Below are 12472 nucleotides of genomic sequence, written 5' to 3' on the forward strand. Positions count from 1 at the left end.
AGTGCCTCAGTCAAGCTTTTTTAGCAACGGAGACGGTAATCCTACCTTCCCTTCCCTCTCTAGCTACAGGGCTGGGGAAAGGGAAGCGGCAATTATCCCTGACGATCCATCAAACCTCGATATTGACTCTGGACTCTGGACTCTGGACAGCTGGACGTTTCTATTCTTGTTTCAAAGCGCTTTCTGGTGCTTGGGCCTGGTGGACCGTATGTTCTCGATTACGATGGCAGAAAATGGCCATCGGAAGTGACAATTTGCATGTTTGTTTGCCAACGGAATGAATGACCAAGTGTATAGAAGCGTGAAATGTTAAAAGAAAAGCCGTTTGAAAAGAGAGCGGGGATTGGTGTACACCGTTGTAAGAAGGCTTGCAGCGTTGTGCGCACAGAAGTAGGTGAAGTGAGTTGTAATCGCTGATAACGAGATTAAGTTGCCATTTTGTTTCAACTCGGCCTCAAGTTCGCGGCCAAAAGAAAAGGTACACAGTGGTCAAAACCAACACCTCACTGTTCGAAATGGAGTCCATCACTTCTTCAATGTGAGTCTCGAACACTCTTTCCGTTCTTCTGTCTCTCCGCCTTTCTGTCTTTTGACATTCGACCTTGATCTGAGGACCCTGGTACATGAAGCTATTCAAAATAGAAGCTACGCTAAACTAGGCAATGACGATTGACATTCGATTGACATTGCGAGTACGTATACGGTACAAGTAGACTGCCTTGGGATTAACATTGCATTAGCATTCCTTCGAACTTCGCACTTTCTGATTCTTTGGCGGCAGCAGCATTGAATCTCCATAACGGTTTCAAACTTTATAACAGAATCAAACAATACAACACTGTCAGATAACACAACCACTTGAATGCTCACAATGGACTCAACAAACGAGTCCAAGGTCGCGGAAGTCGCGACCGACGACCACATAACTACACGATTGCTACGATTTATTTCTACGGCCTCGACCGAGCAACTTCTTTTGGCAGCCCTTGCTTTAGCATTTGGCACATACATAATATTCGATGGACTATTTCTTCTCCTCCTTGGAGCCCTAGGCGGTGTCGTCTTACATACAATTTTCACGGAGAAAAGTGCCTTGGCTGTGCGAGAAGAAGCAGTCAAGCCAAAAGACATCCAGTATGAATTGATCGAGGCTGGCGCAGGAATCAACTTCGAAAGTTTTCGACCTAAAACTGCCACTGCGTTAAACGACTTAGTTGAAGCCGTCATCCGGGATTATGTCAAGCATTGGTACAGTCCAATACTTCCAAACGATGAAGCATTCCCCATTGCTGCGAAATCAACCCTCACGAGGTTCATTCTATCGATGTCTCAGCGTTTGTCGAGAAAGCGACCTGCCGACACTTTCCTCGATTTCCTTACCAACTCTTCTTCCATTACCATTGTCTTTCTCAATGAATTGGCCAATGCAACTTCCGCGACCCCAGGGACAAGCAGGCCTGTCGGAGAGATGGTAACCGCTTATTTGAGTGCAAACCCAGATAGCAGTCTGGCCAACATCATGAATGAGAGACAGCAGAAAATAAAATTTACAATGGCAGCAGACGATCTTCTGCGAAGCTTCCTTGAAAAGTCGGTCTATGAATCGGGACCAGCCAGAATTTTTCTAAGGGAGATACTAGCCGGGGTCGTCTTAGAGATGACTCTAAAAAGTTGTTCCAAGCCGGAATTTATCAACGGATGGATTGTACACCTTCTGGAAGACGGTGAGCCTGGATTGGGGCAAGCAATTGATGAAGCCATGGACCGTAGAAACATCCACGACCCATTCTCCGACATTGATGGCAATGTTGGAAATATTAGTATTGCTAGATCCCCTAAAAAACAAGGGCATCAAAGGCGAATAACGGATGAAGATGCCACCAATGAAGCTATGGCAGAAGCGAAGAGACTTAGCATGTTGATTGCTGCAGAGGATGCAAAGAAACTTGCGCAAATTGATGATTTCAAGGACGAAGAAAATAAAGTCCTTGACGATCAAAACGCCAAAGAGAATATACAACCAGAATCGGTTCTTTTATCACCAACAACTGGCATTCCGCCTCACACCCCCATCACAGACTCAAGATCTTCCCTATCTGGATCTGATGCGAATGGCAGATCCCCTATGTCTCCTGACTCGAAGCAAGCTATATCACCTACAACCCCGCAGACTACTTCTTCGTTTACCAGCTTCGACCAGATCGTGCCCCCTACACCTGCCGCATTATACTCAAATGAAACCTCACCTCAGAGAAGCAAGCCAGCCCCTCTAACCCTGCATAATGCCAATATCATTATTTATGATGACTCGATCGCTTCCGATAAAGCAAGGATCAAGAGCAAACCTACCATGGACTATATGGTCCAAATCGAGCCACGGTCATCGATTTACCCCGGATGGATGATTGTCCGAAGGTATTCAGATTTCGAGACCTTGCATGAGGTGCTTGGACGAATTGCTAAAGTCTCGGGTGCGAATATTTTCATTGAGAAACACCAAGATTTACCAAGCTGGAAGACCCTCACGAAACCATTGCTACGAGGGGAATTGGAACAATATCTGAAAGACGCTCTTACTCACCAGCCACTTGCTGAAACTGAGGGCATGAAACGGTTCTTGGAAAAGGATCAAGGAACGATGCCGGCAGCAGCTACAAAAGTTGGCTTTAACTGGCCCACATCTTCTCTGGAGAATATGGGCAAAGGCATGTTTGATACACTTAAAAGTGCTCCAAAGGGGGCAGCTGCTGGGGTCACAGGTGTTTTTAGTAACATTGGATCACTTGCACAAAAGAGAGCCAGTCAAAGCAGCTTGCAGTCTCAGAACCGCATCTCTACGCCAGCACCGTCAAGAGTGGATAGTATGGCATCTCAGAATAGCTTGCAATCCCAAAATCGTAACTCAACACCGGCCTTGTCAAGAGTGGATAGCATGGCCTCATCAAACGGTTCATCGTTTGAACAAAAAAGGGGTAGATTGAGCGAAGAGAGCATGAAAGCAGCTTCAGTTATCTCACACCCCGGAAAGACTGCCTCTCTCGGACGAAGATTAAGTCGTGGTTCTATTCCAGGCGATGAGGAGGAGTCTGGTATTAGAACCAGAGGATCATCTGTAAGCAGTCATATGAGCACCGCCTACAGCCCGTCAAACAGTCGTGAGCCTAGCCAAACTCCATCAACATCCAAATTACATTTACCGCCTCCACCTACTGAGATGCCCGATGACTACACCATCTCAACCGACAGGCCATTGAATAATTCAGTGCTGGAGAATGAGAATAAAGGTGCAATCACAGCACCAAATGAGAAAAAACCTACCCCAATTGACAAGTCATTGCACCAAGATGTGCTGAGCAATGACAATAGCATTGCACCTACACCAGAAAATGAGAAAAGACCCACCCTAACCTTGAAGTCATTAAATCAAGATATGCCGGGTAGTGACAATAACAAAACACCTCTACTATCAAAAGAGAAGAAAACAGCCCCACTGAATGAAGAAGAAACCAAGGTAGCAATCGAGCTCCTCTTCGCCATCATAACAGAACTATATACCCTGTCTTCTGCTTGGAACTTCCGACGCACACTCCTCACTGCCGCAAAAACATTTCTTCTTCGTCCAGGAAACCCTTCTTTATCCTCTATCCAAGGCCTCTTACAAGAATCCGTTATCTCGGCCTATACTTCCGATGTGGGAATCGCTTCTTCCATTCAAAAATTAAGAGAGAATGGCTTACCTACAGAAGCCGAGTTGAAAGCCTGGCCAGAAGAGATGACTGCAGAGAATAAAGAGAAGTTGAAGACTAAAGCAAGAAAGCTTTTACTAGAGAGAGGCATGCCTATTGCCCTAATGGGAGTAATGGGACAAGCAGCTACTGGAGAAGCATTAGGGAAAGTGTTTGATGCATTGCAGAGGGAAGACATTGCACGAGGCCTGGTTTTTGGTCTATTACTCCAAGGGATCAAGGCTATCACACAGTAAAAGACGGGACATTGAAAGAGTTAGAAACACTACGAAGAGATGAGTCATTCAAAAGCATAATTAGATACCACTGTTACGTAGCATTATTAATCAACGAGAAACGAAAAATGAAAAATGAAAAGATTAAACTAGAAAACTTGCTTATTTTGTGAGTTTTGTTTGTGTGCTATAGAGAATAGTGGTGTCGTGTTCGTAAATCCATAGAGAATAGAGTTTGTTTCCGCGACCTTACAGTTTCGATACAGCACATTTATGGTTACCTATATTGATCTTCTTCATACATACACTCACAAGCAGACACGTAGCTTAGTACTTCAGGATTCGTATCAGCTCCATCTTTGGAAGGGAGTCAATTCTGTAGACTCAGACAGGAGGTGGGAATGGGATAGATGATTCTTACACCTTTGCACGCTCTTCTCTCCTATTTTGTGTAGTTGACAATATGTGATGTGTAATGAAAGAAAGGTGTATAAATAAATGGGCGTGTCTAAACGAAGTAAAGAATTGATACACGGGCTTAAAAGTCGATGTAGTGAGATGTTCTCACAACAGGTGAGACACGATGCTTTTGATAATCATTAGATGCTAGGTATTGAATATAACTCGATAGTGTCTGCGAGATCTTTTATATGGGTATTTCAAATTCACAAATGTGAGGGCTCAATTCTCCTCTCTTCTGGTGAGAAGGATATTTAAAAAACTGTTTCGAAAATAAGAAGTGCGTTTGTTCTATTGGTTCATAATATCCATGGCCTAACCCCGTATTGCAAACCATAATATTCCTTCTCCGTTGGCGAAAATAAAGGAGAGTGATAGTCCTAGCTATCCTACATATCGTCTCCAGCTCATCCATAACTTTACAGATCCCTATCGTTCCCACGCGAGTACCCACAACAAAAATCCAAAGCCAATCCATTCATATAGCGCGCATAACTCCTTCCCAATTCCTTCCAGGTTCATTATTCCATCACTCGGTAGCTAACCATCGTTCCAACCTTATGATTAGCCGTACTGAAACTCCTCAATTGTACCTTTTCTCCATTCACAATCTCTCTCGCATCACTATCTCCCCATTCCATTGGAACCTCACTGTCCGCGTCTGCGTATACCAGAACATTAAATGTGCATGCGCCATCCAATTCTGGTAAAAATGTAACACTAGCTGTAATCTGTCTGAATATCGACTGAATCTCCAATTGGATTTCTGCTTCGGTTTTCTCGGGTGCCGGTGCGGGTGCGGGTGCAGGTGTCTCTCCCTCTGTGGGTGCATTTTCGGATGTGGATGGTGTAGTGGAAGATTTGGATTTGGATGATTTCTTGGAAGGTTTGTTGAAGATTTCGACATCAAATTGCCAGCGTTCGACATCTTCGCCAGTTTCTTTGGAAGTAATTACGACGATTAGTTTGGTAATCTTTCCGTTTACCATCCATTTGTCGAGTTGGGACATGATTTTCTTGATGTAGGCTTTGACTTGGTCATCCGAGGAAACTGATGAAGTGGAGTTAGTCATGAATACGACATGGTGAATATAGAGAGGTGAGGGGTGAGGTGTCGAAATGCTAATATTGTATAAGGAGGACGAACCAAGCATTGTGAGGCCATATTTCTTGACTCTGTAAAAAATAGTTAATTGAAATGTTCATCAACTACGGCGTGAATTGGATAGACAAACGCTGAGAAGTCTTCTGCGGGGTATACACCTCGTTGAAAGCTGTGAAATTGTTAGTGACTTGTAAACCATTGGCAGATGAGTTAATACTTACAGAATGGTATTTATTGAGTATTGGAACTGAGCAGATTAGTTTCTCTTCTCCAGATTGAACATCCAGTACTCACAAATTCCGCAACGAGTTTCGAAGAACCTACAAGTTGTTAACCCTGCAATCTGACATCTGCGGAGTTTGACATACCTTTCAGCGAGAGTTTATGAGTTTTCGCCTTGTCCGATTTATCAGACTTGTCTTTTGACTTTGTGGTTGCTTTTGTAGCTGCTTTTGTGGTTGGCTTGGTGCTCGACATGTTGACTGTAGTGTAGGAAGATGGTTTCGTTCGACAACCTGGCGGGTCTTCTTAACTATGTGTCTCCGATAAAAAGAAAGTAAAGAACCCAAAATAATTAATCGGTTGCCTCAGCGACCGCCGTATCGGGAAGTTCCGTCGCAAGCAAAGCAACCCCAAAATTAAATTTCCCCAATCCTCAACCCCGCGTCCTCATGCTGTGAAGCCCACTCCACAAATGCAGCGATGTCCATTGAACCTGCTTAGGCTTCCCAGCACTATCAGATCTCAATATGCATCCCATTTCCTTCCTCTCGCCTTTCCTCGAACATTCACCACATCGGTGACACGATATGCTATTGCTAAGAAAATCGTTGGGGATCTAGAACGTCGCATCCAAGCTATACCTATTGAGCGATTCCGGAACTTCTGCATCGTAGCACATGTAGACCATGGAAAAAGTACACTTAGTGATCGATTACTCGAATTAACGGGCACGATCCAACCCGGTGGCGATAAACAGATCTTGGATAAGCTGGAAGTGGAACGGGAAAGAGGTATTACTGTCAAGGCGCAAACATGTAGTATGTTATGGAATCATGAAGGGGAAGATTATCTACTTCATTTAGTCGATACACCGGGACATGTGGATTTTCGAGCTGAGGTATCGAGGTCCTATGCTAGTTGTGGAGGGGCTCTGTTACTAGTAGATGCAAGTCAAGGAGTGCAAGCTCAAACGGTCGCGAATTTCTATCTGGCATTTTCGCAGGGGTTGACGTTGGTACCAGTGGTTAATAAGGTGGACTTACCGACTGCGGACTCACCGAGGGCATTACAGCAGATGGAAGAAGCATTTGAATTAGAGCCCGAGAATGCAGTTCTGGTCAGCGCAAAGACAGGATTGAATGTTCCAGCAATCCTTCCGAATGTTATTAAACAAATTCCAGCGCCAGTTGGCGACCATACTAAGCCATTGAGATTGTTGTTAGTAGATTCATGGTACGATAACTACAAGGGCGTTATTCTACTGGTTAGGATTTTCGATGGAACGATCAAGGCCGGTGACCAAATTGTGAGTTTTGCAACGGGAATCAAGTATTTCGTGGGCGAGGTAGGAATCATGTATCCGGACCAGACACCTCAAACTATTCTGAGGGCTGGACAGGTTGGATATATCTACTTCAACCCTGGTATGAAGAAAAGTCAAGAGGCTCTTAGTGGTGATACCTATACCACTGTTGGCTCTGAACATCTAGTAGAGGCATATCCTGGATTCGAGGAACCAAAGTCTATGGTTTTTGTGGCAGCGTTCCCAGTTGATCAGAGCGACTACCATCATTTGGAAGACTCTATCAACCAAATCGTACTCAACGACAGAAGTGTAACTTTACAAAAGGAATCCTCAGAAGCACTTGGCGCAGGGTGGCGTCTAGGATTCCTAGGTACTCTTCACTGTTCTGTATTTGAAGATCGTCTTCGTCAAGAGCATGGCGCGAGTATCATCATTACACCACCCACCGTGCCCTTCAAAGTTATCTGGCGCGATGGGACAGAGTCCATCATCCAAAACCCCGCCCTCTTTCCCGAACAAGAAACCACACATCAACGTGTCCAAGAACTTCAAGAACCTTACGTCTCGGCAACCATCACCCTCCCCGAAGAATATCTCGGCAAAGTAATTGAACTCTGTGAAGCAAACCGCGGCGAGCAAGTCGATCTCTCCTTCTTCACCGCCACCCAAGTAATTCTCAAATACGACATTCCCCTCGCCCAACTCGTTGACGATTTCTTCGGAAAACTCAAAGGGGCAACGAAAGGTTACGCAAGTCTCGACTATGAGGATGCCGGCTTCCGCAGGAGTAGTATTGTGAAACTCCAACTTCTCGTTAATAAGGGGCCAGTTGACGCAGTGGCAAGAGTAGTACACACAAGCCAGACGGAAAAGATAGGTAGACAATGGGTTACGAAATTCAAAGAGCATGTTGACAGGCAAATGTTCGAGGTTATTATCCAGGCGCAAGCGGGAAAAAGAATTGTAGCGAGAGAAACGCTGAAGCCGTTTAGGAAAGATGTGCTGCAGAAGTTGCACGCAAGTGATATCGGGAGAAGAAGAAAGTTGTTGGATAGACAAAAGGAGGGACGAAAGAAGTTAAAGGCCGTAGGCAATATTGCGATTGAGCATGAGGCTTTCCAGAAATTTTTGGCGAAGTAAAGGGGCTGTAGACAAGCTTAATGAATAAATACATGCATCGAATACCACACTTTCCTTATACAACGTGTTATTATTTTGGAAGTAAAACTAGGTATGCTTTCACCTCCATTCGTCCCATATTAATCCTATCCGGGTATTTCATACTTCCATCCTACCAATTATCCACATTTGCCACCCCTCCCCCTTGAACTCCTGTTTGCTTCAGCTACAAAAAGTATCGGATTACCTAGTATCCAATACTACCCAACAACTTTAAAATATACAATCCAATCTATAACCCAAAACGCTATGCACCTTCTTTCGACTTCCACTCAAAGGTATCGAAGAGATTAAAAAACGCCATTCCCAAGACCCATCGATCCGTCATACCCGTGTATCTGACTGAACCACTCATATGTATATAAACCCATTAATCGCTCCCCCCAAAAAGCGAGCCCCATTTAATCTTGAGCGCGTTCCTTTCCCTTGTCTCTCTTATCACTATTCTCATTTTCCTTCCCATCAATGCTATCCCCCTCCTTCCCTTCCATAACCTTGCCATCAAATTTCGCATCTTTGGGTCCACTTCCATCCAAGCCCTCCCAATTCCCATCCCATCCTTTTTCATCATCCACTGCCCCAATCGTCTCTCCTTTCTCGGCCATACGTCGAACATCACTCCAATATTCCAATCTCTTGACTTCTTCATCTGCAGCTTTAAGTGCTGCTTCCAGATTCTTGGCACGTTGTCTTTGTTTCATACTCGCGTTATCGCCTTCGATCTCATCCTCTTCCTCCTTGTTACCCTCCGCAACCTCCCCACCCGATTCCTCAAATTCCTTCATCAATCTCGCTAGCAAAATCCGTCTGCTTGCCTGAAAAATAAACATATTCATAATCTCACGCATATGTTCCGGCTCTGTCAAATAATGCAATTCCTCGCCTCCATGTTTGATAAAACTCTCCACTGCTTCCATTTTCTCTCTATCAATTCGACAGATTCGGAGCACTTTCATGAGCGTTGCAATATTACTTATTTCCTCGACCTTCCACTCGGTCTCGTAATTGCGGCTGGAGGCTGCCAAACTGTTCCGACTTCGACCATCTGCATCTAGAGCATGGGGGCCTGTAAGAGTTGTTGCGCGACTTCTGCTACGTGGCTGATGAATGAAATCAGTATTGCTGAAAATCATAATTGGAGGTGATTTTGGATTTTGGATTCAATTGAACGAGAATGGATAATGATAGAGTACTCACTGGATATATGGTAAAATAATCCTCATTAAGCATGTGATCATGTAGTGGCATTTGACCCTTTTTGACTCGTTTTCGAATCCATACTCTTCTTCGAACAAATGAGCTATACCATTTGGCATTATGCCATGACCATTTCTTAGAGAAAGCGAAAGAATATTCCCACCCTTCATCATCGACCTAATTAACATTAACAGTTAGTATAAAATTCCAGTAGCGCATCCATGGACAGTTGGTGGTCTAAAGTCCAGTCCAAAGTCCAGTCTAATGATCCAAATCCCGAATTGTAGATATGCTTACCCCGTCATCATGATTGACAATCCACTCCGGCCACGCCCATTCCCAACTTGGATCTGGTACTTGTGCATTTGAAGTATCTGTCAAGCTGGGCTTATTCGTAATCTTGGTCCAAGGCGCGGCATCCAAAACCCCCAACGCTTGTCCAGAAAACATATGCAATCCACATAGAATCAACCCTCGTTCGTTTTCATATAAGATATCAATCTCGTAAGGCAGTTTGTCCCGTTCCTGTTGAGCTTTTGTTCTTCTTCGACTTCGGCCCCGATTCTCTTCCTCATCATCAACGGCAGCATAGACTTCTGGAGGTATGGTTCTGCAAGAATGAAGTTAGTGACTTGCACGCATGAATGGTCTCAAGTAGCCGCATACACCAACGAGTTGACTTTAACAGGACTGTCTTCAATCTCATCTGCGGCAACATGCGCATCCTTATATTTCCTCCATTTCCTCCTTGTCAACTCCGCTCTCAAAGACCTCTTTCTCCTCAATGGCTCATCCGCACGATCCCTCGACGACGCATCTGTTACAACTATCGCTGGCAGATCATCAATTTGGACCTGCCCTCTTCTTGAACGACTCCGACTTCGACTCCGACTTTGAATCGCATTTGGATCTGCATGATCCTCCAAACCAATTTCATGATCATAATCAGCATCAGTTAATGGTTCAGGCCTTTTATTTTTGGATTGTAAAATGGACATTCTCTCGATTTCACGAGAACTGCATCGCCGTTGAATTAAGTTGCGCTTCTGTTGGCTGGCTGGCTGGATGGTTGGCCGTCTTCCTCTCCTTGAAATTAAAATTAAAATCGAAGCCGGCCTTGTTTTGGTTAAAAATGCTCGTATTGAGAATCTAGCATGTAGAGTCTAGAGGATTGATAGCCCGGCCAAGCTATCTACTGGGCCACAGTGTAATGGTGGTAAAGTCCCCAGGAGTGTTCCTTGATTAATTACTATTAAAAGAGAGTCACGAATGGAATTGTGTTGCACGTCTGTTCCAAGTTATTTTGTTGGAACAATCGATATTCAGTTCAATTGAGCATCCAAAAACCATGTACAGAGCAAGTGTGCACTGCCAAGTACCAAGTAGCTAGGCTGGGTAGCTATCTGTCGTCTAAGCAGTTAGACTCAGTCTGGATCAATTGAAGAAGAGAAGACAGAATCAACGACTAAGAAGAAAGTAAGTAGCTTGGTAGCTTTGGTAGCTTTGATACTTGCGCGCCCCCCGTTTTGATGACGCGCTAGGATAATCTGCTCTGGCATCCTGGCATCTGTATCTGATCCCAGCACAGATCTTCCATGCTTGATGTTGATGTTGACGAGTGAGAACAGTGGCTTGAGATCGAATGCTGCTTTTATTTGGTTGGCACAAACTCCCACGTGATCCTACCAAGCCGCACCGCCACACCCCCGCCGCTTTCGTCCCGAGCTTTCATCCAGTCTGGACCGGGATAGCTCACCTATGACGTTACACTTCCCCCTCACCATCCAAGAAAACATCATATCATCGAAAAGAAGAGAAGAGAAAGAGAGAAAAGGAAGAAGCAACGTCGTAATAGAATTCACAAACAAGAATTCACCAATCAACCCATAACCTACAAAAGCCCTCCGTCCCACCTTCCCTTACTTCACGATTCTCTCTCACTTCCTTCTACTTCCTTTGAACATAACCATAAACATTAATAACATTACGATACTTCCATCTCCGTACGAACCATCCCTTCTACAACAATCAACAAACACTCTCAATCTCAATCAACTCTATACATATAACAATGGCTCAACGAAGTTCCCGCGCTCCTCTCTATATCGGTCTTGCCGCCGCCGGTGGCGTAGGTTATTATTTGTACAGCGCCGGTGGAAGTCCCAAGGTTGCCGAGAAGCAATTTGAAAGTATGTGCAATATTCCATTTCCATTTCGCCTCACTACCCCCCTCCCCTTCGTTCAATATCGCCACCAGATTTCGCCAATTCCAAATCCCTCAAACTCCCTTATTCCACAACACAACACACAACATCATACTCCCCCCGCATTGGACAAATAGCTAACCAGAATACCAAAATAGGTGACCTCTCTCGTGCTTCCGCAAAAGTAAAGTCCGAGATCCCAGGCCGCAGCACACAAGCTCAAAAGGAAGCCGAGAAATGGGGTTCCGAAGCGGGTGCTAAGCTTGATTCTGCCGTACGTCTACCATCTCTACCTTTCTGGCCCACTACTTCCATGCACCCTCCCCCCATAATCTACAGCTTCTCCCACTCTCACCCTCAAAAATAACTAACTCCCATTCCACAGGCCAGCCAAGCCCGCGCCGAACTCGCCAAAGCCGAAGGAAAATTCGAGCAATACAAGAACGACGCTGCCCAAACCACCATGAAGAAAATCGACGAGGTAGACCGCAAAGTCGAGGCCGAAGCCGCCAAGGCAAAGAGTGGTATTTCCAGCTGGTTTGGCGGGAAATAAATGTCTCAAATACTGTTTCCACATAAACGAGATGTTTACACTCGCATAGGAGCTGAGACATGTGCAAAATATCAAATTGTGATGTCATTAATGGGTAATGATGATGTGGCTTCGAACGTATCAGGCGAGAGATAGTCACTTGTTTTTTTATGGCGGATACGGTTGCATGGTTTTGGAATGGGACTTCTATGGAGAAAAGGGTCTTTTCTTCGCAAGTTAGTTAATGATGCCCGCATGATGATGGGAGTTGTATGATAATGATAAATCACCTTTCAATCCAATTCGA

The 12472-nt window shown here is 44.7% G+C and overlaps 5 protein-coding genes across 6 annotated transcripts; 3 read left to right on the forward strand and 2 right to left on the reverse strand.

Moving 5' to 3' along the window:
• Positions 1–450: 450 nt before the first annotated feature.
• Positions 451–4105, forward strand: BCIN_04g04210 (hypothetical protein). 2 transcript variants are annotated; one of them, XM_024692584.1, is made up of 2 exons: positions 451–692; positions 741–4105. In XM_024692584.1, exon 2 carries the CDS (start codon positions 863–865, stop codon positions 3980–3982), a length of 3120 nt encoding a protein of 1039 aa, XP_024548363.1. In that variant the 5' UTR covers positions 451–692; positions 741–862; the 3' UTR covers positions 3983–4105. The 2 variants fall into 2 exon arrangements, with proteins under 2 accessions (XP_024548363.1, XP_024548364.1); XM_024692585.1 differs by having other exon boundaries at positions 451–538.
• A 586-nt stretch (positions 4106–4691) lies between these two features.
• Bcmad2 lies at positions 4692–6052 on the reverse strand. Its single transcript, XM_001557494.2, has 6 exons — positions 5894–6052; positions 5820–5845; positions 5747–5772; positions 5656–5694; positions 5568–5596; positions 4692–5471 (listed from the first exon to the last, which is right to left on the reverse strand). The coding sequence occupies exons 1-6, from the start codon at positions 6000–6002 to the stop codon at positions 4942–4944; spliced, it is 759 nt and encodes a 252-aa protein (XP_001557544.1). The 5' UTR covers positions 6003–6052; the 3' UTR covers positions 4692–4941.
• A 136-nt stretch (positions 6053–6188) lies between these two features.
• Bcguf1 lies at positions 6189–8240 on the forward strand. Its single transcript, XM_024692586.1, has one exon. It carries the CDS (start codon positions 6220–6222, stop codon positions 8191–8193), a length of 1974 nt encoding a protein of 657 aa, XP_024548365.1. The 5' UTR covers positions 6189–6219; the 3' UTR covers positions 8194–8240.
• Positions 8241–8245: 5 nt separating this feature from the next.
• Positions 8246–11078, reverse strand: BCIN_04g04240 (hypothetical protein). The gene is made up of 4 exons (XM_001557496.2): positions 10096–11078; positions 9727–10039; positions 9430–9606; positions 8246–9332 (listed from the first exon to the last, which is right to left on the reverse strand). The coding sequence occupies exons 1-4, from the start codon at positions 10425–10427 to the stop codon at positions 8634–8636; spliced, it is 1521 nt and encodes a 506-aa protein (XP_001557546.1). The 5' UTR covers positions 10428–11078; the 3' UTR covers positions 8246–8633.
• A 139-nt stretch (positions 11079–11217) lies between these two features.
• On the forward strand, positions 11218–12466 carry BCIN_04g04250 (hypothetical protein). The gene is made up of 3 exons (XM_001557498.2): positions 11218–11618; positions 11792–11907; positions 12019–12466. The coding sequence occupies exons 1-3, from the start codon at positions 11501–11503 to the stop codon at positions 12184–12186; spliced, it is 402 nt and encodes a 133-aa protein (XP_001557548.1). The 5' UTR covers positions 11218–11500; the 3' UTR covers positions 12187–12466.
• The last annotated feature ends 6 nt before the right edge of the window (positions 12467–12472 follow it).

The sequence above is a fragment of the Botrytis cinerea genome, chromosome 4 (genome assembly GCF_000143535.2).
Source record: "Botrytis cinerea B05.10 chromosome 4, complete sequence".
Classification (NCBI taxonomy): domain Eukaryota; kingdom Fungi; phylum Ascomycota; class Leotiomycetes; order Helotiales; family Sclerotiniaceae; genus Botrytis; species Botrytis cinerea.